The 27119-nt window shown below is 43.4% G+C and overlaps 1 protein-coding gene across 4 annotated transcripts in view; it reads right to left on the bottom strand.

Annotated features, from left to right (window-relative positions):
- Positions 1 to 27119, bottom strand: part of SGSM2 (small G protein signaling modulator 2) — a 551979-nt gene that overhangs the window by 161442 nt on the left and 363418 nt on the right. For all 4 annotated transcript variants that reach the window (XM_030185728.1, XM_030185727.1, XM_030185730.1 and 1 more), the window contains one exon: positions 2014 to 2078. In XM_030185728.1, the coding sequence (XP_030041588.1) occupies positions 2014 to 2078 (65 nt within the window). The remainder of the gene's footprint in view (positions 1 to 2013; positions 2079 to 27119) is intronic.

The raw sequence follows: 27119 nt of genomic DNA, 5'->3' as shown, positions 1-27119 counted from the left end.
TCTCAATAAAAGACAATGGACTTTTCCTCCAGAAACTTGTCCAAACTTTATTTAAACCCAGATATGCTAACTGCTGTTAACACATCCTCTGGCTGTGAGTTCCAGAGCTTTACTTGTAATTCTTCGAGTGAAAAATATATCCTCCTATTTGTTTTAAATGTTTTTCCATGTAATTTCATAGAGTGTCCCCTAGTCTTTGTACTTTTTCAAAGAGTGAAAACTTGATTCACTTTTACCCATTCTACACCACTCAGGATTTTATAGACCTAAATCAAATTCCCCCTCAGCCGTCTCTTTTCCAAGGTGAAGAGCTCAAACCTCTGTAGCCTTTCCTCATACAGGAGGAGTTCCATCCCCACTGTCATTTTTGTCACTCTTCTTTGAACCTTTTCTAATTCCGCTATAACTTTTGTTTGAGATAAGGCGACCAGAGCTGAACGCAATACTCAAGGTGAGGTCACACCATGGAGTGTTACAGAGGCATTATAATATTTTGTATCCCTTTCCTAATTCCTAGCATACTGTTTGCTTTTTTGGCTGCTACACACTGGGCAGCATATTTCAGCATATTTTTTTACAATGACACCTATTATTATTATTATTATTAAAAAACAAAAAAAAACTTACTATACCACCCAAAGTGACTCACAGTGGTTTACAATCTTGCAATTTCCTAAGGTCTTCCTGCAATTTTTCACAATCTGCAAGCATTTTGACATCTTTGAACAGTTTTGTGTCATCTGCAAATGTAATCGCCTCACTCGTCATTCTGATTTCCAGATCATTTATAAATAGCACCTGTCCCAGTACAGATCTCTGTGGCACTCCACTGTTCAGCCTCATCCATTGAGCAGAATGGCTATTTAATCCTACCCCCTGTTTTCTGTCCAATAACCAATTCCTAATCCACAGAAAGATATTGCCTCCTATCCCATGATTTCTACATTTCTCAGAAGTCTCATGAGGAGCTTTCTGAAAATCTAATGCACTACGTCAACCAGCTCACCTTTATCCACACCTTCAAAAAAAATAAAAAACCCCAAAGAAAATTGGTGAGGCAAGACTTCTCTTGGCTGAACCCATGCTGACCGGATGGGATCCACCCCAGGATATTGAGGGAGCTCAGAGAGGTTCTGCCACTTATTTATTTGTTATTTGGATTTATTTCACTTTTTTGGTAGAAACTCAGGTACAGCAGAAAGGCGCGCTGAAAAATGGCTTGCGGTAGTGTAGGTGCGGGTTTGGAGTGCGTGCCGATCCATTTTTTTAGCGTGCCTGTAAAAAAGGACTTTTAAAAATTTTGGAAGAAAATGGATGTGCATCCATTTTGGGTCTGAGACCTTACCACCAGCCATTGGCCTAGAGGTAAAGACTCACGCGGTAATGACCTACGTGCGCCAAATGCCACTTGGTGTGCGTCCGAAAATAAAAAATATTCTTCAGACGAGCGTATCGGACGCCTGACAACAATGAAATTACCGCAAGAGCCACACAGTATTCGGGCGGTAACTCCATTTTGGCGTGTGTTGGATGCGCACGTGGCTTAGTAAAACGGCCCCTCTGTATTTACTTCTTATCATCCTCCTCCATAGTTAAGGGAAGTCCCATTGTCCAAGTAGGGTTGGTTTATGGGGGGGGGGGGGGGGGGGGGTTGAGGGAGAGGGTTTGAGTGAAAAGACTCCTGAGTGATATCACTGATGCAGGGCACTGGCTGAACCCACTCAGACAATTTAGCTTAAGGCAGAAACAACCATCAGCAATGTGCTGAAACAGCTGTCTTAAAAAAAAATATATGACAGTACTATATCAAAAACCCTTATGTGACAAAATGAAGATCTCTAGTGATTAGAGATAGAAATCATAGCAGAAAAGATCTGGTTTTAGCCAGGATATTTCTTGCAGCACAATCACATCATGTCCAAGGCTTGTAACAATACCTAATATCACCATCTAAGAGGTCAATAATTGAGTTTTATCATCAAAAATAAACATGAAAACAAAGCAATAACTTACATCCATAAAAAGCCCGTGAAACAATCTGTCTCTTCATGTTTTCACACAGCATTTTCAGTGGTGTTCTGCAAAACATGGGTTGTTTAATCAGTAATGTCTGTGTATTTTATGCCGTACCCCATAAAAGCTTTAGTAAAGAAAATTGGTAAGAACACATTTATTAACAAGGCTACAATTCTGCAAATACCACCTGTTTAACAAAATGAGTTCCTTATCTAGAATTAATGTGGTGCTTTGAAAAGAGGATCATGCTTTCTAGGGAATGAAGGAGCAGCAAAGCCTCACAGGTGAGCAACAACAGTCACAATAAAATGAAGACTGCAAGATACAAAATAATGTAGCTTATTAAGAGGCTTCAGAAGACTCGACATGGCTGTGTTCCGGCGGTCATGCCTGCATCAGGAGTCTGAATCAGTCCACAAAAATACAATGTGTTAATACACATAAAATAAATTGTTTGAAAAAAGGTTATGCAATTTTAAGAACATATGACCGATACAAACAAACGATTGCAACTGGTAAGAACATATTACTTCTACAATTCAACATGTCAAGTGCCTTCGACATGGTTGATCATGGAATCCTACTACACATCCTTGAATACTTCGGCATTGGAGGCAATGTCCTCAGCTGGTTTAAAGGATTCCTAACTACACGCTCATATCAAGTGACATCAAATTCAACAACATCAGCCACATGGACACCTGAATGTGGAGTTCCACAGGGATCCCCCCTCTCACCGACTATATTCAACCTAATGATGATACCCTTGGCCAAACTATTATCAAAACAAAACCTCAACCCATATATTTATGCTGATGATGTGACGATCTACATCCCATTCAAACAGGACCTAAAAGAAATTTCCAATGAAATCAACCAAAGTCTACATATCATGCACTCATGGGCAGACGCCTTTCAATTAAAACTCAATGCAGAAAAAACCCAATGCCTAGTACTCACCTCTCAGCACAATACGAGCAAATTTACCACTATCTACACCCCAAAACTAAATCTACCAATTTCAGAAACCCTGAAAATCCTAGGAGTCACCATCGACTGACACCTGACACTAGAGAATCATGCGAAAATCATAACCAAAAAGATGTTCCACTCAATGTGGAAATTAAAAAGAATAAAACCATACTTCCCTAGAACCGTTTTCCGGAATTTGGTACAATCACTGGTACTCAGTCACTTAGACTTCTGCAACTCACTCTACGCCGGCTGCAAAGAGCAAATTCTCAAAAAACTCCAGACAGCCCAGAACACAGCAGCTAGACTCATATTTGGAAAACCAAAATACGAAAGCACAAAACCCCTACGAGAGAAGCTACATTGGTTACCACTCAAAGAACGAACCACGTTCAAGATATGCACCCTAGTGCACAAAATCATCCACGGCGAGGCCCCAGCCTACATGGCGGACCTGATCGGCCTACCACCCAGGAATGCTAAAAGATCATCTCGCACATTCCTTAATCTTCATTTCCCTAACTGCAAAGGCCTCAAATATAAACTAATGCACGCACCAACCTTTTCCTATATGAGCACGTAATTCTGGAATGCATTGCCACGGAACCTAAAAGCGACCTATGAACTGACCAACTTCCGCAAACAACTGAAGACACATCTCTTCGACAAGATATACCACAAAAACCAAAACTTGTGAAACCCCACACATATCTAGCAATGTAAGAATGCCTTATGTCATGTTATTATCTTGTTTTCCATTACCATGCTACCCAAACTACTTCTGTAACACCATATGTCAAATCCATGATTTATTGTAAGCCACATTGAGCCTGCAAAGAGGTGGGATACAAATGCAATAAATAAATAAATACAGTAAATACACCAACACGCCTCATTTAAAATAGCTAATATATTATGGTGAACAGAGTAGCAGAGCACAATATGAGACCTGTATAGTTTATATTCTTACTTGAAGATAAGTAGCAGATAAAAGTAAGGGGCAGTTGTGTCTGCTGTGTTAGAAAGTCATACCTGGAAATTAAACCATGAAGTGTAACAGATTCCTCATCTGGATGTATCAGAAAGGTACGTAACAAGCATTCTATAAGTTTGCATAAACAAACAAGAAACACTACAAAATATGTGATCAATCATTAAGCGTAATAGACTGAGCAAAAACGGACATTTAAAATAGCCAATTTATTAAAAGATTATACTGGAAGAACCAGGAAAGAAAAGCGGCTGTGAAGACTGAGTAAAAATCAATTTAAAAAGATCAATAAATAATACACAAAGATACTGCAAATTGTGTGAAAAATCTGGAAATACTCACAAAATGTCAAGTTGTGGCACATGCTCAGGAGTAAATTTAAAGATGATCTTTGTGGCAATTTTGATTGACAGGAGCTGCCATGAATGAAATGTGAAATGTTTAAAAATGTTTTTCTTTGATGATACACCTGAGTGATGAAGATCTGAGCTAATAGACATTGCTTGGTAAAGCTGATATGACTAAAAATTAAAAATAAGGGATAAAGAATAAAAATAATTGCCACATTAACAAAAATACAATGCCAGATAAGAACTGTCAAAAATGTTATAAACCAGGCTAAAAATTAAAACTGTCTGGTTATTATCTGCCCCCCCCCCACCCCCCCCCAAAAAAAAAAGTTAAGAAAACCCTTAAATGGCTGGCTTAATTAAAAATCAAAAGTTAAAATTAGTGTTTGGAAGAATCAATATGGTATGATCGAAGGTATGAGGATGGTATTTACATGACTGTGAACAGGGCACATAATCTATGTCTACGTTGAGTCCATGTGGATGTATTCAGTTGAAAAATATGCCTTTGTTCTGCTCTTGTCAATATGGCATCTACATAGAGCGGCATAATCGAACGCGAACACCCATCTCCATGGCGTCTATCTCCGAGGACGGATAAGTGAAGGGGCGGGACACACCGTATTTTCTGGTGCCGGGCAAATGCATCGGATTTGGGCGGATTTGAGCTGGGCGGAATCGTTTTTCAGCGAAGGCGCCCAGCTCAAAAACGAATAACTCCAAGGCATTTGGTCGTGGGAGGGGCCAGGATTCGTAGTGCACTGGTCCCACTAACTGAATGGAAAAAGCCCTTCCCTTACTAATCTGGAAAGGAACGGGCATGCATGAAGGAAATTGAATGCAAATGAGCTGCTCGCTGCTAGCTCATTTGCACACGATTTCCTTCCTAAGAGGTGCCCGAACTGCCCAGATGACCACCGGAGGGAATCGGGGATGACCTCCCCTGACTTCTCCAGTGGTGATTAACCACCTCGAAAAAAACGTTTCAAACTTTTTTTTTTAGAATATGTCCTTTGCTATGCCTCCGTCCCTGTTACGGCAGTTGACGACGTACTTCCCTGCAACGGCAGTTGGGAACATCCAAAATGCTTCCAACACCCTCTTTATTTATTTGGATTTTGGGTCACAAGTAGCAGCAGTGGGATTTGAACCAGCCACCTCTTGATTGCAAGACCAGTGTTCTAACCACTAGGCCAGTCTGCCACTCCTCCAATCCACTTCCTTGAAATTTGGCTATCCCTGTAGGGGGGCAGTTCAGGATGTCCAAAATGTTTGAACGAAGGACGTCCATGCCTTTGTTATGCCTCTGCTGACACACACATACCTCCCCCCCCCCCCCCACAGTGATGGCCAAATTTCAAGGAAGTGGAGTGGAGGAGTGACAGACTGGCATTTATCCCAGGGCTTCGCCGTAGATGATTTTATGAACCAGGGTGCAGATTTTGAAAGCAATATGTTCTTTGATTGGGAGCCAGTGCAGTTTTTCTTGGAGGGGTTTGATGCTTTCGAATCGCATTTTTCCAAATATGAGCCTAGCTGCCATGTTTTGAGTGGTCTGAAGTTTCTTTATGATTTGTTCTTTACATCCCGCACACATAGATACGTGACAGAGGCATAGCGAAGGATATACTCTTAAAAAAAATGTCTGTAAAGTTGCTTTTTTCGGGGTGGAAGGTGGTTAATCACCACTGGGGAAGTCATCCCCGATTCCCTCCGGTGGTCATCTGGGCAGCTGGGGCACTTTTTGGGGACTTGTTCGTGAGAAAAAAAGGGTCCACAAAAAGCGGCCCAAATTCTCGCTTCTGCCGCCCTTCTTTTTTCCATTATCGGCCGAGGGCGCCCATCTCTCCTCAGCCAATAAACATGCCCCAGTCCCGCCTTCACCATGCCTCCGACATGCCCCCGTCAACTTTGTCCGTTCCCGCGACAGATTGCAGTTGGAGACGCCCAAAATCGGCTTTCGATTATACCGATTTGGGCGCCCACAGGAGAAAGACGCCCATCTCCCGATTAAGCTGGATAGTAACATAGTAGGTGACGGCAGAAAAAAGACCTGTACGGTCCATCCAGTCTGCCCAACAAGATCAACTCATATGCGCTAGTTTATATGTATACCTGACCTTGATTTGTAGCTACCATTTTCAGGGCACAGACCGTAGAAATCTACCCAGTACTAGCTCCACCTCCCAACCACGAGCCCCGCCTCCCAACCACCGGTGCTGACGCATTTTTGAATTCCGTTACTGTTTTCATCTCCACCACCTCCCGCGGGAGGAGGCATCTGTATCGCCTCCTCTCCGTCTTCCCTATTTACAACAGGTTGAATGGACACATTTTGAGGAAAACCTTTTGAAGCATCACCCATTCACTAATGAGATCCTATAAGTGTTATCTTGACAACATTTTTCTACTAGGAAAGGCAGAATAGACTGACTCCAGACATTTTTTGCCTGGCTAAGTACACAGGATAAGAACCTGCAATATGATACAGGCATTATCTCATTTCCGGACATTTTGATTTAAAAGACCAGATATTATTTTGCTACCTTCATTTATAGAAAACCAACTAATAAAAAATGTGTACCTATATTATCACTGTTTTCATCAAAACGTAACTGGAGGAGTGGCCTATTGATTAGTGCAGTGGGTTGAGATGCTGGGGAGCCAGGTTCAATTCCCTCTGCAGCTCCGTGTGACTCTGGACAAGTCACTTAACCCTCTACTGCCCCAGTAATACAATGTACTACTTAGACTGAGCCCACTAGGGACAGACCCAGTACATGTAAAATGAAAAACTGTATACCACTTAGGTGTAAGCAGTATATAAATACTTAAATAAAGGAATGAATGTTTTGAGAATAGAGGTTATCTAGAGATGCCTATCAAGGAAGCGTACATTAAGGCATTGCTACCAAACGGAGAATCGTTACCATCCCGACAAACAAGACAATGCCTAAACCAGGGGCTTAGCCACGGGTGGGCCCAGGCCCACCCATTTCCACCCAAGGCCCACCTAAAAATAGTGGATCGCAATCGGGCATCATGGTGGCTAAGAAGTTTCTTTTCTCTCTCTCACCCCCACCGTGAAGTGTCTTGTTTAAATTAAGGGTGCCAGCTGGCAGCAATTCACAGAGAACCACTCCAGAGCCTTCCCTCTGCAACGATCCGCCCTCTCGGAAACAGAAGTCGCGGCAGAGGGAAAGCCCTGGAGTAGGTCTCCGTCTGTGAATCGCTGTCGGCTGGTGCCCTTAATTTAAACTAGAAGCAGCGCAGTGAGAATGAGGAAGAAAAAAGGACGAAGTAATGCTGACCTGCGGGGCGGGCTGGGAGTGAGTGGCTGTACCTGCAGAGTGGGAGAGGGGCGGGCTGGGAGACAGTGGCTGCACCTGGGGGGGGGGGGGGGGGGGGGTTGGAGGCCGAAGTGAAGGGAGAGAGGTTCAGGACCTGTAAGGGGGGGGGGAGGATAACTGGCTGGAGGGAAGGGGGAGAGGTTTGGAACCTGCAAAGGAGGGGGGGGTGGCTGGCTGGCTGGAGGGAGGGAAGGGATAGGGTTTTGGACCTGCAAAAGTGTGTGTGTGTGTTGGGGGGGGGGGGGTGGCTGGCTGGAGGGAAGGAAGAGATTCTGGACCTGCAAAAAGGGGGGGGGGAGTAGCTGACTGGAGGCAAGGGACAGAGATGCTGGACTTATGGGGGGAGAGATTAGAGAGAAGGGAGAGAGATGATGGGTCAAGGGGATGAAGAAAGAGGGACACAAATTTTAATTCACAGTGGAAGAGCCAAAAGTTGGAAGGAGAGAAGCTGGATAGGTGGGATCGCAGAAGAGAGAGAGACATTGGTGTGGGTGAGGGAGAAAGGGGAAATACAGAAACAGACGTGAGATGCTATATGGGGATGACAATGCCTGATTGGGGGGGGGGGAGGAATTTGGGAATAGAGAGGCTATGCTGGACACTGGGAGGGAGGGGTATATGGACACAGGGGAGAGATACTAGACATAGGGAAAATAAGAATAGGAACTCAGAAGGGAGGTACTGGACATGGGAGGGCATAGGGAACAAGGGATGATGCTGGGCACGGGTAGGGGGAAAATGGTGATGGATGCTGGAATTTGAACATAGTGGAGATACTGAACAAGGAACCATGGGGACACAGAGATGGGAGATGGATGGTGGACATGGAGAAAGAAGACTTGACAAATAGACAGGAGACTCTGGTGAGTGAGTTAAGATAGAGGAAAGAAGAAACCAGAGACAAGGACCAAGCTGATTTGAAAAGTAAAATAGCCACACAACAAAAGGTAGAAAAATAATTGTATTTTCTATTTTCTGATTAGAATATGTCAGATTTGGAATGTACATCTTGCCAGAGCTGGTGTTAGACATGGCTGAAGCCCAGGCCATAAATCTGGGAAGGAACCCCAAAGCCCATCACCAGACAGCACTGCCTTCAGCTTCCATCATGCTTGTGGTTCTCTCTGGCCAGGGGACCACCAGCAATTGCTCCAGTTGCACTCCTCTAATACCATCCCTGTCACGTACTATCTTTATATTTTGCACAGGAGGAAATGCATTTCTTTCTGGTTTTCTGGTATTGTATTGCATGCAAGGTCTGGCTTCCTGGGGTTTTGGTTATTTCTATCATTTGTAGCCAATTATTCTATATTTAGCATTTTTGTTCAATGTGTGTGATCGAAGTATTCTGTTAGCATGAATTTTCTATGTAGACTTCTGTAGTAAGTTTGGTTTGTTCAGTTTTCCCAATAGATGTGTTGATATTTTAGGGCCCCCCTTTTTCATAGGTAGGATCCTTGTTTGGAAGTTAGTACTGGCATCGTAGATTTGCTCTAGGTTAACATATTGTTTTAAAGATTGTCTTATTTACTATACAGTGGCTGTTGAGATTATGGTGAGTTTTATGGGGACATGTCCTAACTCTGCTCTGCACCCATTGGGGGAAAGCCAGGGGGTTCTGTGGATGCAGAATTTAATACTAGACTATACTTTCTGGCATCATTTCTACAGCGTGTAACTGGAGAGATATGCTGAAAAGTGTTTGGTCTTGCTATACAGGCTAAGTATATGTGTGTTAGGGGACCGAGGCTGAAGAGTGCAATCTCTTGTACTTCCCCCTAGCCCTCAATGTGGCCCGCAGTCACTGAAGCCTGCACTGCTACCCTCATTGAAGTTATTGGGAGTGGGATAGAGGTGGAGCATGGGGTGGGGCATCAGGTGGCAAGTTTTTGAACTTCAAAAAGTTGGCAACCCTGGTGCCCACCCATCTGAACTGTTGGCCCACCCAAAAATTGCCTTCTGGCTACGCCACTGGCCTAAACTGATCTGCACACTGAGATATTCGCATTTAGCAAGCCGTATGAAAAGAATCATTAAACACTAGAATATACAGGAAAATCACAACTGTTTCAGACAAAATTGTGACAATAGCTTACACAAGGAATAAAAACCTGAAGGAGATCTTGATATCTTCAGCTTTGTCAGACTATACAATTCCAACAGTGACCGACTCTGAACACAAGGCATGTGGCAGGTGTTCCATATGCACGCACTTGGAAGGAGTTCAGTAACATAGTAGATGATGGCTGATAAAGACCTATATGGTCCATCGAGTCTGCCCAACAAGATAAACTCATATGTGATACTTTGTATGTATACCTAACCTTGATTTCTCCGTGCCATTTTCAGGGCACAGACTATAGAAGTCTGCCCAGCACTGGCTTTGCTTCCCAATTATTGGTGTTGCCACCCAATCTTCGCTAAGCTTCTGTGGATCCATTCCTTCTGAAGAAGAATCCTTTGTGTTTATCCCACGCATTTTTGAATTCTGTTACTGTTTCATCTCCACCACCTACAGCGGGAGGGGATTCCAAGTATCTACTACCCTCTCTGTGAAAAAATACTTTCTGACATTTTCCTGAGCCCCCCTTCAACCTCAATTCACGTCCTCTAGTTCTACCATCTTCCCGTCTCCAGAAAAGGTTTGTTTGCGGATTAATACCTTTCAAATATTTGAACGTCTGTATCACATCACCCTCGTCTCTCCTTTTCTCCAGGGTATACATGCACAAGTCAGTAAGTCTCTCCTCATACGTCTTGTAACACAAATCCCATACCAATTTTGTAGCTTTTCTTTGCATCTCCAAAATTGGACACAATACTCCAGATGGGGCCTCACCAATGACTTGCAAAGGGTGTCACATTTACAAAGCTGGAACTGGGTTTGTGAGCCCTTGGGCCACTGCCGAGGAGCAGCAGTGGCAGGCAAAACCACCCCACACTAGAGACAGGGCAGATCTCTGACAAACAGTTAGGCTTCACCTGCACCTGACCGCTTTTCACCAGAAGTTGAGCTCCTGGCTTCAGGTCGCCGGAAGGACTTACTGGACAGGGCCGGGACTGGATATCAACTAGGCAGCACAGGGACTGAGGGTCAGAGGGAAAAGGAATAAACAGGGACAGCAAGGCAGGGAAAGGATAGGCTAAAGGACAGGACTGAAAGCTGCGAGCAGCCACTGCAACAGGGAACCAACACAGAAAAACCCAGAACTAGGCAAAGGCATATAAACAAGACACTAGACTGGGAAACAAGCAATGCAGTAAACAAGCAATACCCTAAACTAAACATAGACTAACTAGAACAGGCAAGACTTCAGGCAAGAACAAGAGCAAGGAAACAAACTCAGGCTGAAGTGCAAAAGCACCAACATACCAGGGCCTTGGACGCAATGCAAAGGCCAAGCAGAGAGTTTCCAAATGGCTAATAAGCCCACCAGCAGTTGAGATTCAGCTGCAACAATCACCAGGCAGCTACGGGTGCTGATCAGGGACAAACAAGAGTAAGTCTGGCAGTCTGGAAGATCCGGACCAGCCTGACCTGAAGTCTGGATCGGGTAGGAACAGCAAGACAGTCTATAGCAGTTCATAGCAGCCACCGGTTCTGGCCACCAGAGGGCGAGGTGAGCACAGACGTAACACAGGGGGATCTCTATGCAGCCATGGCCACCTCCTTGTCACACAGTTTCAAGGCTGTGATCCCCAAACGGGGAGACGTTTCAGTTTAAAACACTCATCCAAATGCAATATGTCCCAAGTGATCTACATCATCCTCTGCCCATGAATGATTAAAACTCATATAATCGAAAATAGGAGTTGCATTAACTGCAATATTCGGATTGCACCCTTGGTTGAAAATTGGCTGACTGCAGACCATTCCATCGCCGATTGAAAATTTCTTGTGATCAAAACACATTCTTACCAGATGAACAGGAGGCAATATAGATGCCATATTGACAAGAGAAGCACAAAGACTAATTTTTCAACTGAATACAGTACATCCAGAAGAGGTTTGTGAGGACTTCCAGAGCAGGACAAATCTTCATTGCTAAGTTAATGGATAGCTCAGGTTAATAGGCACAAATCAGTCCCATTGTAGAGAAGGGTGAAAGAAAAGTCTCAGGTCCAGAGGACCCAACGGGGTGAAGAGATTGATGCCTAATTCAATAGCCCCTTTCCCTATGTGTCCTTCTGTCTGTCCTACCCTTATCCCTTATTGGTCCTGTCTGTCCTGATTTAGATTGTAAGCTCTTTTGAGCAGGGACTATCTTTTCTTCATGTTCAATTGTGAAGCGCTGATTTATAGTAGTAGTAGTAGTAGTATTAGCTGGGAAATTGCTTTTAAACTTGGGAAAGGCAGACAGAGTTAGTTAAGTTATCTCAGTGTCTTTATTTCTAAGTTACTCTGCTTCTTTAGCAAAGACAGTTTAAAGAATAGGGTTTTCTTTGTTTAGCATTTAAAGTGTATTACAGTTCCACAGGCCAGAAGTTAAGGGACTATTCTAGAGTTTACCATAGCATCAGTGTAGAGCACAGTTAATAATCATAGGAAACTCCAGTATAGAGTTTTAAGTTTAGTTTGCAGCACAGCTTTTTTCCCTCCATACTATCAAATCCTTTTCCCTATAGTTTTAAAACGTAAACTTTCTGCCACAGCCTACAACATTAACAGATAGCCTGTAGAAGGCACAGCAAGGCATAATTCTAAAGGCTCTTTTATATTAGTCTAATATCCTTAGTACTTTATCACGTTATATATTATTAAACTCAATAATACTAAGATGCAGATAGAGGTCCAGCAGCGAGAGGGGTGCTATCCAGTCTTTTGAATTGAGTGTCAAATGTATGATTATCTCCCATTTGGTGAGAGGTTATATGTATATGCCTGATGCAAAGAGCTCCTAGTTCTCAGAGAATGAATTCGTTCTCTTGAGACTAGAGTAGCAGACTTGGAGGAGCTGAGGGAAACAGAGAGCTATTTCTGTTGATGGCTCTCTCATTCTCCCTGTCTCCTCAGCTCGAAACCTTGGGGTCATCTTTGACTCTTCTCTCTCCTTCTCTGCTCATATCCAGCAGATCGCCAAGACCTGTCGTTTCTTTCTTTACAACATCCATAAAATCCGCCCCTTTCTTTCCGAGCACTCTACCAAAACTCTCATCCACACCTCTCGTTTAGACTACTGCAATCTGCTTCTTGCTGGCCTCCCACTTAGTCACCTCTCCCCTCTCCAATCGGTTCAAAACTCTGCTGCCCGTCTCGTCTTCCGCCAGGGTCGCTTTACTCATACTACCCCTCTCCTCAAGTCGCTTCACTGGCTCCCTATCCGTTTTCGCATCCTGTTCAAACTTCTTCTACTAACCTATAAATGTACTCACTCTGCTGCTCCCCAGTATCTCTCCACACTCGTCCTTCCCTACACCCCTTCCCGTGCACTCCGCTCCATGGATAAATCCTTCTTATCTGTTACCTTCTCCACTACTGCCAACTCCAGACTTCGCGCCTTCTGTCTCGCTGCACCCTACACCTGGAATAAACTTCCTGAGCCCCTACGTCTTGTCCCATCCTTGGCCACCTTTAAATCTAGACTGAAAGCCCACCTCTTTAACATTGCTTTTGACTCGTAACCACTCGCCTCCACCTACCCTCCTCTCCTCCTTCCTGTACACATTAATCGATTTGATTACTTTATTTTTTGTCTATTAGATTGTAAGCTCTTTGAGCAGGGACTGTCTTTCTTCTATGTTTGTGCAGCACTGCGTACACCTTGTAGCGCTATAGAAATGCTAAATAGTAGTAGTAGTAGCTACATAGAGGACGCCTACAGGGACTCTGTAGAGAAGTCCCACCTCCAGTCTGGCAGCCCCTGTGCTGCCTTGGAAAAGGGAGGTCTCCTAAAAGAAGAGGATCACCCTGGTGATGTAGGAAGTACTTCTGCAGCCAGGACCTGCACACCAGGGGATGCAAAATCCTCTTCCACTGAGGATATGTCTCCGAGAAATTCCATCCAGGAAGGAAGGGTTAGAAAAGATACTGAAGTTGGTGATTCAATAATTAGGCATGTAGATAGTTGGGTGGCTGGTAGATGTGTGGATCATCTGGTCACTTGCCTGCCTAGTGCAAAAGTGGTGGACCTCACGCTTCACCTAGATAGGATTTTAGATAGTGCTGGGGAGGAGCTGGTTGTTTTTGTACATGTGGGTACCAATGACACAGGAAAATGTGGGAGGAAGGTTCTGAAATCCAAATTTAAGTTCTTAGGTAGAAAGCTGAAATCCAGATCCTAGAGGGTTGCATTTTCAAAAATGCTCCCCAATCCACACGAAGGAGACAGGCGGAGCTCTGAAGTCTCAATGTGTGGTTGAGACAATGGTGCAAGGATGAGTTATTTAGATTTGTTAGGAACTGGAACACATTCTAGGAAACGGGGAGCCTGTTCTGAACGGTTGGACTTCACCTTACCCAGGAAGGAACCAGGCTGCTGGCACTAACATATATAAGACAGAGCAGTTTTTAAACTAAAAAGGTGTTTGGGGGGGGGGGGGGGGGGGTGGAGCTGACAGTCAACCAGGAGCTCATGGTTTCGATGTGGAGTATCCTTGAAGTATACTACTGCAGCAGGTCATTTAGGGAATCCCAAAGGAGAGGTTTCAACAATGGTGAAAAAAAGCGAGTTGTGTTTAAGGAGAGATCAGGGTAAATGATACACATTATCCCCATCAACTTCTAAGCAAATTGTAGATGCAAGGAAAAAAACAAAATTTGAAGAGCCTGTATACAAATGCTAGAAGCCTACAAAATAAGATGGGAGCGTTATGGTATATATAGACATCTCAGAGACTTGGTGGAAGGAGGACTATCAATGGGACACTGTGTTAGAGTACAAATTATATCACAATGATAGAGGGGATCAAATTGAAGGGGTGTGCATATGTTAAAGAGGAAACTGAGTCAAACAAAATAAACATTCTACATGAAACAGCAGCGTAAAATCATTATGGATAGAAATTCCATGTGTGAAAGGTAGCAGTATTCTTGTAGGGCTGTACTACTATCTGCCAGGACAAAGTAACAAAAGGGAGGGTAAAACAGTACACAAAAGCAAGTAATCAAAGAAAAAAGCACAGCTGGGTCTTCAAGACTGAGTCCTTTTATTCTGAAAGACCCGACATGGGCAATGTTTCGGCGTAAAGATACCTGCCTCAGGGGTCCAAGGTCACAATATTCTTAGAGGCACAGAAAAAAAGGAACACTATAAAAAAAACACATTCCTTGCCATAATATTGTCTCTGCACAGGCATCACTGGCGTGTCCTTTTCCAGACCAGGCTGGGTAATAATCCTGTGGCAACCTCCCTCCACTCCCCTGGTATCACCACATTCCCTTCCTCAGCCAACAAGATGATTCTGCAGCAACCTCCCCCTCTGTCAGCTTCCTCCAGAGGCCAGAACAAACAGACAGATGAAGAAATGTTTACAGAAATTAGAAAAGCTAGCATATTGGGCAACAGTATAATAACTGGTGATTTCAATTACATCAATATTAACTGGATAAATGTTACATAAGGGAGCAACTGGTCCAGGAAACCACAATAGGGGGAGCTATTTTAGATCTAGTCCTTGGCGGAATGCAGGTCATAGTACGAGAGATAATGGGTCCCCTGGGAAACAGAGATCATAACATGGTCAAGTTTCAGTTACTATCTGGAATGAAACTACAAAAGTACATAAGTACATAAGCACTGCCACGCTGGGAAAAGACCAAAGGTCCATCAAGCCCAGCACTCCGTCTCCGACAGCGGCCAATCCAGGCCCCAAGAACCTGGCAAAAACTCAAAATTTAATAACGATCGATGGACTTTTCCTTCAGGAATCTGTCCAGACCCCCTTTAAACTCAGCAAGGCCAGCTGCCGTCACTACCTTCTCCGGCAATGAGTTCCAGAGTCTAACCACGCGCTGAGTAAAGAAAAACTTTCTCCAATTTGTTTTAAACCTGCCACATTCTAATTTCATCTTGTGTCCCCTAGTTCTATTATTGTTAGAAAGAAATCTAATGTAGCAGCATTTAAGTTTTGAAAGGTGATTATGATAAAATAAGGAAAATAGTTTAAAAGGAGCTAAAGGATCAGCTGCAAAGGTTAGGACATTAAATCAAACATGGATGTTGTTTAAAAATACCAACTTGGATGTCCAGACCAGATGCATTCCACATATTTACAAAAGGGGAAAGAAGAGAAAACAACAGGAAGCATGGTTAAAAGGTGAAGTGAAAGAGGTTATTAGAGTCAAAAGAACGTCCTTGAAAGAATGGAAAAGGACCCAAATAAAGAAAATAAGAAGCAACATAAGCACTGGCAAGTTATATGGACAGCATTGATAAAGAAGGCTAAAATAGAATATGAAGAGAAACTTGCCGCAGAGGCAAAAATTCACAACAACAGTCTTTTCAGGTACATCAGAAGCAGAAAGTCTTGCAAGGAAATCTGTGGGACCATTAGATCATGAAGGAGCAAAAGGGGCACTCAGCGGAGAGACTGAATGAATTCTTTGCTTCGGTCTTTATGGATGAAAATGTAAGAGATATACCTGCATCAGAAATGGTTTTCAAGGGTGATGATTTGGAGGAACTGAAAAATCTAGGTGAATCTTGAGGATCTACTGAGCCAAATCGGCAAAAGAGTAGTAAATCTCCTGGACCGGATGGCATACATCCAAGGGTACTGAAAGAACTAACAGGAAATTCATGATCTGTTCTGTAACATGTCATTAAAATCATCCATAGTACCTGAAGATTGCCCAACATAACGCCAATGTTTTAAAAAAAAGGTTCCAGGGCTGATCTGGGAAATAACAAAAAGGTAAACCTGACATTGGTGCCGGGTAAAATAGTGGAAACTATTATAAAGAATAAAATTACAGAACACATAAATATCATGCTACCCAAGAACCTCTGTAACACTAAATGTATAGTCTCTTATATATTTTCACTATTCATGACGTATTGTAAGCCACATTGAGCCTGCAAAGAGGTGGGAAAATGTGGGATACAAATGCAATAAAATAAATAAATAAACATGGTTTAAAGGGACAGAGTCAGCATGGTTGCAGCCAAGGGAAGCTCTGCCTCACCAATTTGCTTCATTTCTTTGAAGGCATGAATAAACATGTGGATAAAGGTGAGCTCGTTGATGTAGTATATCTAGATTTTCAGAAATCTTTTGACAAAGTTCCTTAAGAGAGACTCCTAAGAAAATCAAAGAGACATGGGATAGGAGGCATTGTTCTTTTGTGCATTACGAAAAGAGAGTAGGGTTAAATGGCCACTACTCTCAATAGTGGAGTGCCGCAGGGATCTGTACTGGGACTGGTGCTATTTAACTTATTTATAAATAAGGAGGAGTGGCCTAGTGGTTAGGGTGGTGGACTTTGGTCCTGGGGAACTGAGGAACTGGCAGCTCCTTGTGACTCTGGGCAAGTCACTTAACCCTCCATTGCCCCATGTAAGCCGCATTGAGCCTGCCATGAGTGGGAAAGCGCGGGGTACAAATGTAACAAAAAAATAAAAAATAAAATAATCTAGAAATCAGAACGAGAAGTGAGGTGATTAAATTTGCAGATGACACAAAACTATTCAAGGCTGTTAAAGACATATAGACTGTGAAAAATTGCAGGAAGACCTTAGGAAATTGGAAGACTGGGCACCCAAATGGCAGATTAAATTTAATGTGAAGAAACGCAAAGTGATGCACAATGGGAAGAATAATCCAAATCACAGTTACCTGATGCTAGGGTCCACGTTGGGGATCAGCACCCAAGAAAAAAATCCAGGTGTCGTTGTAATCTTCTGCCCTGTGTGTGACGGTAGCTAAAAAAGCAAACAGGATGCTAGGAATATTAGGAAAGGGATAGTAAATAAGACCAAGAATACGATAATGCCTCTGTATGACTCTAGGTATGACCTCAGTTCTGGTTGCAGCATCGCAAAAAAAGATGTAGCGGAATTAGAAAAGGTTCAAAGAAGAGTGAGCAAAATGATAAAAGGGATGGAACTCCTCTCGTATGAGGTAATGCTAAAGAGGTTAGGGCTCTTCAGCTTGGAAAAGATACAGTTGAAGGGCGATATGATTGAGGTCTACGAAATCCTGAGTGGTATAGAACAAGAAGAAGTGAATACATTTTATTTACTCTTTCAAAAAGGGCCAATTAATGAAGTTACATGGAAACACTTTTAAAACAAATAGGAGAAAATATTTTTTCACTCAATGAATAGTTAAGCTCTGAAACTCTTTACTGAAAGATGTAGTAACAGCCGTGATCGTATCTGTGTTTTAAAAAGGTTTGGACAAGGTCCCGGAGGAAAAGTTCATAGTCTACAATTGAGACAGACATAGGGAAGCCACTGCTTGCCCTGGGATTGGTAGCATGGAATGTTGCTACTCTTTGGGTTTCTGTCAGGTACTTGTGACCTGGATTGGAAGCAGGATGCTAGGCTAAATGGACTGAATTTATAGTGCTTTTCTATTAATGCCCTGTTCACGTTCATGTAAGTATTCCTCCCAATCTACACCTCTTACTGCCTATTATACCATACTGATTTACTTATTCATTTAACTTATTTATTTCTAGACACTTGATAAACCACTCAAAAGCCTACACATAGCTAAATGTATATGTGTATTTAAGATTATGTGTAATCTTAAAAAGAAAGCAATAGAGATGAAATATAGGAGAGGATTCTTGCATACACTAATCTTAACTTTTGATTTTTAATTAAACTGGCCATTTGAAGGTTTACTTAACTATTGACATATCATAACTGGACACTTTAATTTTAGCCTGTCTTTTAAAATTTTTGACAGTTCTTATCCATCACTGTATCTCTGGTAATGAGGCAATTTTTATCTTTCATTCCTTATGCCTTATTTTTCATTTTTAAGCAAATTGGCTTTGCCAAGGAATGTCCATTAGGTCATATCGCTATCACTCAGGTGCATCATGAAAGAAAAGCATTTTTAAACATTTTTCACATTTCAATTCTTGGCAGCACCTGTCAATCAAAATTGGTGTAAACGTCACTTTTAAAGTTACTCTTGAGCGTGGGCCATGTTCATTAACTTTGCTGTTCAAAGTATCTTACCTGCCTGGTTTGAACCTACTTGCTAGAACGATATACTGTGAGTATTTCCTACTTTTTCAGGCAATTTGCAGTATCTTTGTGCGTTATTTATTGATTTTTAAAAATTGAGTTTTACTACGGTTCTTCACAGCTGGGTTTTCAGCTAGCCGGTTTTCTTCACCGTTTTTACTTTTTCAGCTCAATATTTTAATTCAAGGTTTGTGAGGTATAAAAGCAGTTAACATGTGAACAGATGTAACACAGTAAAACAAATTCACATGGGAATATGAGGTATAACCCCACATTGCACAAGAAATATACATAAACATCAAGAACTAACATAGTCTAGAAAATATGAAGTAGAAAAAAGTCAAGTAATGTTAAGAGTAATGTGAGAATTCCGCTCAAGGAGCCCCGGACATTTTCATATGATTGTAACACTCATGAGCGTTCCGTCACCATTCTTTCATATTTAGCCGTTAGAAATGACTTCCACCACATAAGTTAATCAATCTTGGACAAACCTTTCCAACAACGGCACACTGTAACGTGGAGGGGCATAATTGAACGGGGCCAGCCATCTATAAGGGCGGCCATCTTTAAGGCCGGCCCCGTAAAGCAGCGTCCCGACTGTATTATCGAAACAAGATAGCCGGCCATCTTTTGTTTCGATAATATGGTTAGAGCCAGCCAAATCTCAACATTTGGGCTGGATTTAGAGATGGCCGGCATGGGTTTTCCGCGATAATGCAAACTCATGGCGGCCATCTCAAACCCGGCCAATCCAAGGCATTTGGTCATGGGAGGAGCCAGCATTTTTAGTGCACTGGTCCCCCTCACATGCCAGGACACCAACCAGGCACCCTAGGGGGCACTGCAGTGGACTTCACAAATTGCTCTCAGGTGCATAGCTCCCTTACCTTGGGTGCTGAGCCCCCCAAATACCACTCCCCACAACTCTACACCACTACCATAGCCCTTAGGGATGAAGGGGGGCACCTACATGTGGGTACAGTGGGTTTTGGGGCGTTTTTGGAGGGCTCCCATTTACCACCACAAGTGTAACAGGTGGGGGGGGGGGATGGGCCTGGGTTCACCTGTCTAAAGTGCACTGCACCCACTAAAAACTGCTCCAGGGACCTGCATACTGCTGTCATGGAGCTGGGTATGACATTTGAGGCTGGCATACAGGCTGGCAAAAAAATGTTTTTGTTTTTTTGGGGGGGTGGGAGGGGGTTGGTGACCACTGGGGGACTAAGGGGAGGTCATCCCCTATTCCCTCCGGTGGTCATCTGGTCAGTTGAGGCTTGGTTGTGAATAAAAAGGGACCAAGTCAGCTAAATGCTCGTCAGGGCCAGCTTTCTTTTTTCCATTATCGGGCGAAGCTGGCCATCTCGTAACCACGCCCCCATCCCGCCTTCAGTACACTGTCAACACGCCCCCTTGAAGTTTGGCCGGCTCCGCGATGGAAAGCAGTTGAAACCAGCCAAAATCGGCTTTCGATTATACCGATTTGGCCGGGTTTAGGAGATGGCTGGCCATCTCCCGATTTGTGTCGGAAGATGGCTGGCCTTCTCCTTCCAAAATAAGCAGGATAGCCACATAGTAGATGACGGCAGAGAAAGACCTGCACGGTCCATCCAGTCTGCCCAACAAGATAACTCATATGTGCTACTTTTTGTGTATACCTGACCTTGATTAGTGTCTTAATAGCAATGTATAAAAGGATCCTAAGCAGTTTGGCTTTGAATCTGTTGATAGGCCGAAACAAGCCATCAGGGCCTAGAATTTAAATTTTAAACGAGAAAGGTTCATGACAATCCACAAGTTGAGATATCGTTTTCCATACAGACATCCAGTGAGGACATAAATAATGTGTTCAAGATACCAATGCTGTTTTTTGCAGGATCAACATTTGTCGTCAGAAACAAAAAAAAGGCAAAGATCTGCCACAGAAATGGCAAATCAAAAGAAAAAAAGCAGATCAAAAAAGACAAAAAAATAGAACAGGAGGGTAACAGAAGAAGTGGTTTATTACAAGTTACCCGACGTGGCAACGTTTCGCCCTCAGGCTGCGTCGGGGTAAAAAAACTAATAGGGGTATAAAAAGCAAAGTGAACCCCTAAAAGTAGTCATACAACCACCTTACATAAGTGCTTCCCAAGCTTACTCAGCAAACTTCACAATGCTATGTTGACTGGCAGCATTCAGATTGAGATATAGCAGCAGAGCGGGTAGCATTAGTTAATGCAATCCAAAAATCCTGCCATTGTGTGGTTGATAGCTTAGTATTCAGATCTTTTTCCCATACTGATTCAGAACCAGTGGCGCTGATGAACTTCCATTGCTGTATAAGTTTATACCATTTAGATGCAGCACCAGGAACATTGGCAAGCAATGAGCATAGCTGCCTGTAACTAGGTGTATCTGAAGTACATTTGCTTCTCCACTACTGCCAACTCCAGACTTCGCGCCTTCTGTCTCGCTGCACCCTACGCCTGGAATAAACTTCCTGAGCCCCTACGTCTTGCCCCATCCTTGGCCACCTTTAAATCTAGACTGAAAGCCCACCTCTTTAACATTGCTTTTGACTCGTAACCACTTGTAACCACTCGCCTCCACCTACCCTCCTCTCCTCCTTCCTGTACACATTAATTGATTTGATTTGCTTACTTTATTTCTTGTCTATTAGATTGTAAGCTCTTTGAGCAGGGACTGTCTTTCTTCTATGTTTGTGCAGCGCTGCGTGCGCCTTGTAGCGCTATAGAAATGCTAAATAGTAGTAGTAGTAGGAAATACGATGCTTGAGCTGTAAGCACTGAAAATAGCAATTGGGATTCACGTTAAACTGTATATACACTCTTAAAAGGAAGCGAGCATTATTCAACAGCTAGTTCAAGCAGCTTGCCATGCCGACCAATTAATACACACATTATTAATGTTAAAGAGAGAATTATTCCATATGTGGATGTTAGTAGAATTTAAGAGTGGATGTTGAGCATACTTATCAATTTCTGCAAAAACTGCCTGAGTGCTCAGAATGATAGGGTTCGATTTTGATTTTTCTATATATGCCCAAGGTAAGAATCGTAACAGAGTATGAGAGAATCTATCTGCTTCAATTTAGGAGATCTAGATAAAACAGCAGCAGTTATCCAGGATGAATGTTGACATAGTAAGAAAGCCATGTGATGCTGGGGAAATTTACCTTCCTCTATTTTTAGTGGATTTCAAACTTTTTCAGGCAAAGTGAGGAGGTTTGTTCGCCCATAGGAATGTAGACAAAATAGTCTCAATGACTTTATATGTGCTATGCTGTAGAAGGAAAGGCAGCATACAGAGTACGTAGTTCACCTTTGGAACGATCGTCAATTTTATTGTGTCCAAGTGCCCCCACCAGGTTAACGCAGAGGAGACCATTTCTGTGTCAGATCTTTAGTGATCTTCAAAATATAAGCAGTGTTCAGTCATATGGGGTCAGATTCTACATAAGGTGCCTAAAAAAATCCACACAAACACTTCCGACTAAGCATATTCTATAAACGGCGCCTCCATTTACTACTACTACTTGGTGGTTGGGAGGCGAGGATAGTGCTGGGTAGACTTATACGGTCTGTGCCAGAGCCGGTGGTTGGGAGGCGGGGCTGGTGGTTGGGAGGCGGGGATAGTGCTGGGCAGACCTATACGGTCTGTGCCAGAGCTGGTGGTGGGAGGCGGGGATAGTGCTGGGCAGACTTATACGGTCTGTGCCAGAGCTGGTGGTGGGAGGCGGGGATAGTGCTGGGTAGACTTATACGGTCTGTGCCGGAGCCAGTGGTTGGGAGGCGGGGATAGTGCTGGGCAGACTTATACAGTCTGCCCTGAAGAGCACAGGTACAAATCAAAGTAGGGTATACACAAAAAGTAGCACATATGAGTTGTCGTGTTGGGCAGACTGGATGGACCGTACAGGTCTTTTTCTGCCGTCATCTACTATGTTACTTATTTCTATAGTGCTTTAGGTGCGGTATATAGAATACACTTAGAGGCATATTTTCAAAGCACTTTGGGAGGCTAAGTTCCATAGGTTTCTATGGAACTTTGGGAGGCTAAGTGCTTTGAAAATGAGCTTGTTAGTTGATATCTCAGTGCCTAAAACTAAAAGTGGAGTAAATCCCTGCATGTAGATTTATGTGCACTGGGCCATATTTTAGCTACGTGTGTAAATTTTCCCCGCCTGTAGCCATGCCCCTTTTGAACTGCGTGCATTAGAATTTAGGTGCAGTCCATTATAGAATATGCTTAGTGAGTTATGCGCGTAAATTCTAATTATTGCCAATTAGTGCTCATTAAGCTCTTATCATTGCTGATTAGCTTGTTAAACCAATTAAGTTACACACATTGTCATATAGTATGTCTGGATTTCAGCACGAATCTCTAGGCACGCTATACAGAACCTGGCAGATGGTGTCTTCAATAGATGGACCAAAGCGTATGCCTAAATACTTCATAGACTCTGAGGCCCAAATGAATTTATAGGGAGTTATCTCATGTTTGCTAGTTGAGAAATTAATGGGCATCAGTTCAGTCTTAGTGGCATTCAATTTATAACCTGATAAAGCACAGTATTTGGAAATTATATCCAAAATTATAGGTATAGGTGAGGGGGTAGTATAAGGGGAAAGGAAAAGGGAAATGGGACTTGATATACAGCCTTTCTGAAGTGGGTTTTTTTTTTTTTTTGCAACTACATTCAAAGCGGTTTACATATATTCAGATACTTATTTTGTACCAGGGGCAATGGAGGGTTAAGTGACTTGCCCAGAGTCACAAGGAGCTGCAGTGGGAATCGAACTCGGTTCCCCAGGATCAAAGTCTACTGCACTAACCACTAGGCTACTCCATATGCTGACCAAAAGGAACACCCTGTACATTTGGGGATTGCCGAATAGCAAGGAAAAAATGTTCCAGAGTCAAATTAAATAATAAAGGCGATAATGGGCAGCCTTGGTGAAAGAAGTCTGAGACAATGTTATTGAATTGGATTCTAGCATATAGTGTTGTGACCACAATTGATACATTCTGGAGAAAAAGCAAACCATTGTAAAACATAAAACATGAAGGCACAGTGGAAAAATCTCAGGTAGTATTTGTAGGCCATAAAATTAGTCAGCGTGGGAGAAGTTTGCTAGTTTGGACAAACTACCTCACTACTGGAGTTGCCACACTCAGTGGATGTAAAATCCCTAACATCTAGGTTGGGAGCATTTGGGTTCATTTGTTCACACATAAATGATTATACAGAGACTAGCCGTTGAGCCCGTTAAAACGGGCTGGTATTGGGGTTTTCGGAGGTCGACGCTGCCCCCCCCCCCGCGTGGTCGCCGACGCTGGCCCCCCCTGTGTGGTCGCCAACACTCCCCCCCCCCCGCGAGGTCGCCGCTATCGTTCCCCCCCATCCACCCCCGGAGTCGCTGCCGCCAGCCCTCCACCCGGCCCAGGCCCTCTCTCTGCTACTGAACTTACATCCATTCGACGGAACGCAGCAGGGCAGATCAGCTGAGCTGCCGTCGGCCTTCCTTCTCTGCCTGTGTCCCGCCCTCGTGTGACGTAACGTCAGCGAGGGCGGGGCACAGGCAGGGAAGGAAGGCGGACGGCAGCTCAGCTGATGTGCGTGCTGCGTTCCGGCAAATGGATGTAAGTTCAGTAGCGGAGAGAGGGCCTGGGCCGGGTGGAAGGCTGGCGGCGGCGACACCGGGTGGGGGGGAGCGGTAGCGATCTCGGAAGCTTTGCGCAGTTTCCCTCTCTGTCCCACCCTCGTCATCACGTATTGACGTGGGGGCGGGACAGAGAGGGAAGTCTCTACTGCGCATTTGCGAGTGAGTCGGTCACTCGCCGTTTATATGTTTGATTGCTAAACCAATGATAGCACTGACTAAGAATGAGTTTGACTGGACAGAGGGATGTCAGGCTGCATTTGACACATGAAGGGAAGCAGTTTTGCGTGCCCCAGTGTTAAAGGCACTTGACCCTACTCAGCCATTCATTTTGAGACCTAGATGTACAATTAATGCTTTTTCATATAGTCTGTGGCAAGAAAAGCCACCAGGAACAAAATTATTGGCATTAGTGGGAATGGGATCAAGATTACAGGATCAGACTAAGTCGGTGGCATCTGTGTGAACAGATAATCACCACATTTTCCCTGTACGATGTTTGCTGACGGGGTACTTAATTCTGCAACTATTTCTGAGTAGAGTGATGTGGTAGCCATGTTAGTCCACTTTTAAAGGTAATCAATAGAAATAAAATAAAACCTAGAAAAGAAAATAACATTTGCTTATTTGTGATCTAATGAAGAAGGGTTATCTTCGAAATATTGTGTAAGTGTACAACAGTTTACAAAACTATTGAAAACTCATTGCTTTGTTAAACCTTTTTCTTAGAAAAGTGAGCTGTTCTTATGAGCTTACTGTTTTTGCTTGTGCCTTTCTGAACAACTGTTTTGGGGTTTTGGGGTGTAATTGTATTAGGTTTGTTATTTGTTTATACTGTTTATGTATGTGTATTTGTAACCCACCTTATTACATTCTGTCCATTCACCAACACAGTATTTTTAGAGTTGGAAAGAGGTGGCAGAGATATTAAGAGTACAATCTAGTGTTATGCATGTGTCAGTCAGCACACATTAACATAAGATCTGTGATACATGACTTAGGGGCCCAACGCAGGCTTACCGCTCGTTAAAGGGAAGTAGCCAGGTGTTCATACCCCCACTGCAAGCTATTTCCGTGTGTACCTGGCAATAATCGGGCAGTGCCCTCCACTGCCTGGTTACTGCCAGGGTAGCGCGGGAGCCCTTACCGTCACCTCAATGGCTGGTGGTAAGTGCTCCCACCCAAAATGGGTGCGGTGAAGTGCTTCACTTGCTGCATGTCCATTTCTTTTTTTAAAAAATGGCTTTTTACCCACTGCGGTAAAAGGGGGCCTCAGAGAATGTCAAAAACAGGCCCCTTTTTGCCATAGCTTAGTAAAAAGAACCCTTAAATAGGAAGGTAGGGAGGCAGGATTCTAATGAACAGACACTTAAGGTAGAGAGTGACTTAATGTTACAGTGGGAATTGATAAGAACATAAGATCATAAGAATAGCCATACTGGGTCAGATAAATGTTCCATCCAGCCCAGTATCCCGTTTCCAACAGTGGCCAATCCAGGACACAAGTGCGTGGCAGAAACCCAAATAGTAGCAACATTCCATTGCTACCAATTCCAGGGCAAACCGTGGCTTCCCCAAGTCTGTCTCAGTAACAGACTATGAACTTTTCCTCCAGGAACTTACCTAAACCTTTTTTAAGCCTAGATACACTAACCACTGTTACCACATCCTTTGGCAATTCATTCTAGAGCTTAACAATTCGCTGAGTGAAAAAATATTTCCTCCTATTTCCATGTAACTTCATTGAGTGTCCCAGTCACAGAGATAACCAGGAATTAAAGGAACATTAGACAACTCACCATTAACCCCTTATATTGTATGGTGAACCCTTCAAAACCCATGAAAACCTACTGTACCCAACTATACTATGACCGATATACTCATATCACCCCTCTCCTCAAGTCACTTCACTGGCTTCCAATCAGATACCGCATACAGTTCAAGCTTCTCCTACTCACCTACAAATGCACTCGATCTGCAGCCCCTCCTTACCTCTCTACCCTCATCTCCCCTTACGTCCCTACCCGTAACCTCTGTTCTCAAGACAAATCCCTCCTTTCAGTACCCTTCTCCACCACCGCCAACTCTAGGCTCCGCCCTTTCTGCCTCGCCTCACCCCATGCTTGGAACAAACTCCCTGAGCCCATACGCCAGGCCCCCTCCCTACCCATCTTCAAATCATTGCTCAAAGCCCACCTCTTCAATGTCGCCTTCAGCACCTAATCACCATACCTCTACTCAGGAAGTCTAGACTACTCCAACTTGACATTTCGTCCTTTAGATTGTAAGCTCTTCTGAGCAGGGACCGTCCTTAGTTATTAATTTGTACAGCGCTGCGTAACCCTAGTAGCGCTCTAGAAATGTTAAGTAGTAGTAGACACCACTACAACAGCCCTTATGGCTGCAGGTCTCACCTATAAGTGCCTACAGTGTGTGTGTGTGTGGGGGGGGGGGGGTGACATATTCCACCACCACTACTACTACTACTTAGCATTTCTATAGCACTACTAGGGTTACGCAGCGCTGTACAAGTTTAACAAGGGGAAGGACAGTCCCTGCTCAAGAGAGCTTACAATCTAAAGGTAACAAACTATGTAGTCAGTGTAGGTATCATGAATGGGAAAGGTAGTTAG

This window comes from Microcaecilia unicolor, chromosome 13 (assembly GCF_901765095.1).
Source record: "Microcaecilia unicolor chromosome 13, aMicUni1.1, whole genome shotgun sequence".
Lineage (NCBI taxonomy): Eukaryota > Metazoa > Chordata > Amphibia > Gymnophiona > Siphonopidae > Microcaecilia > Microcaecilia unicolor.
Note: the sequence above shows the minus strand (reverse complement) of the source record. Positions and strands in the feature narration are given on the sequence as shown.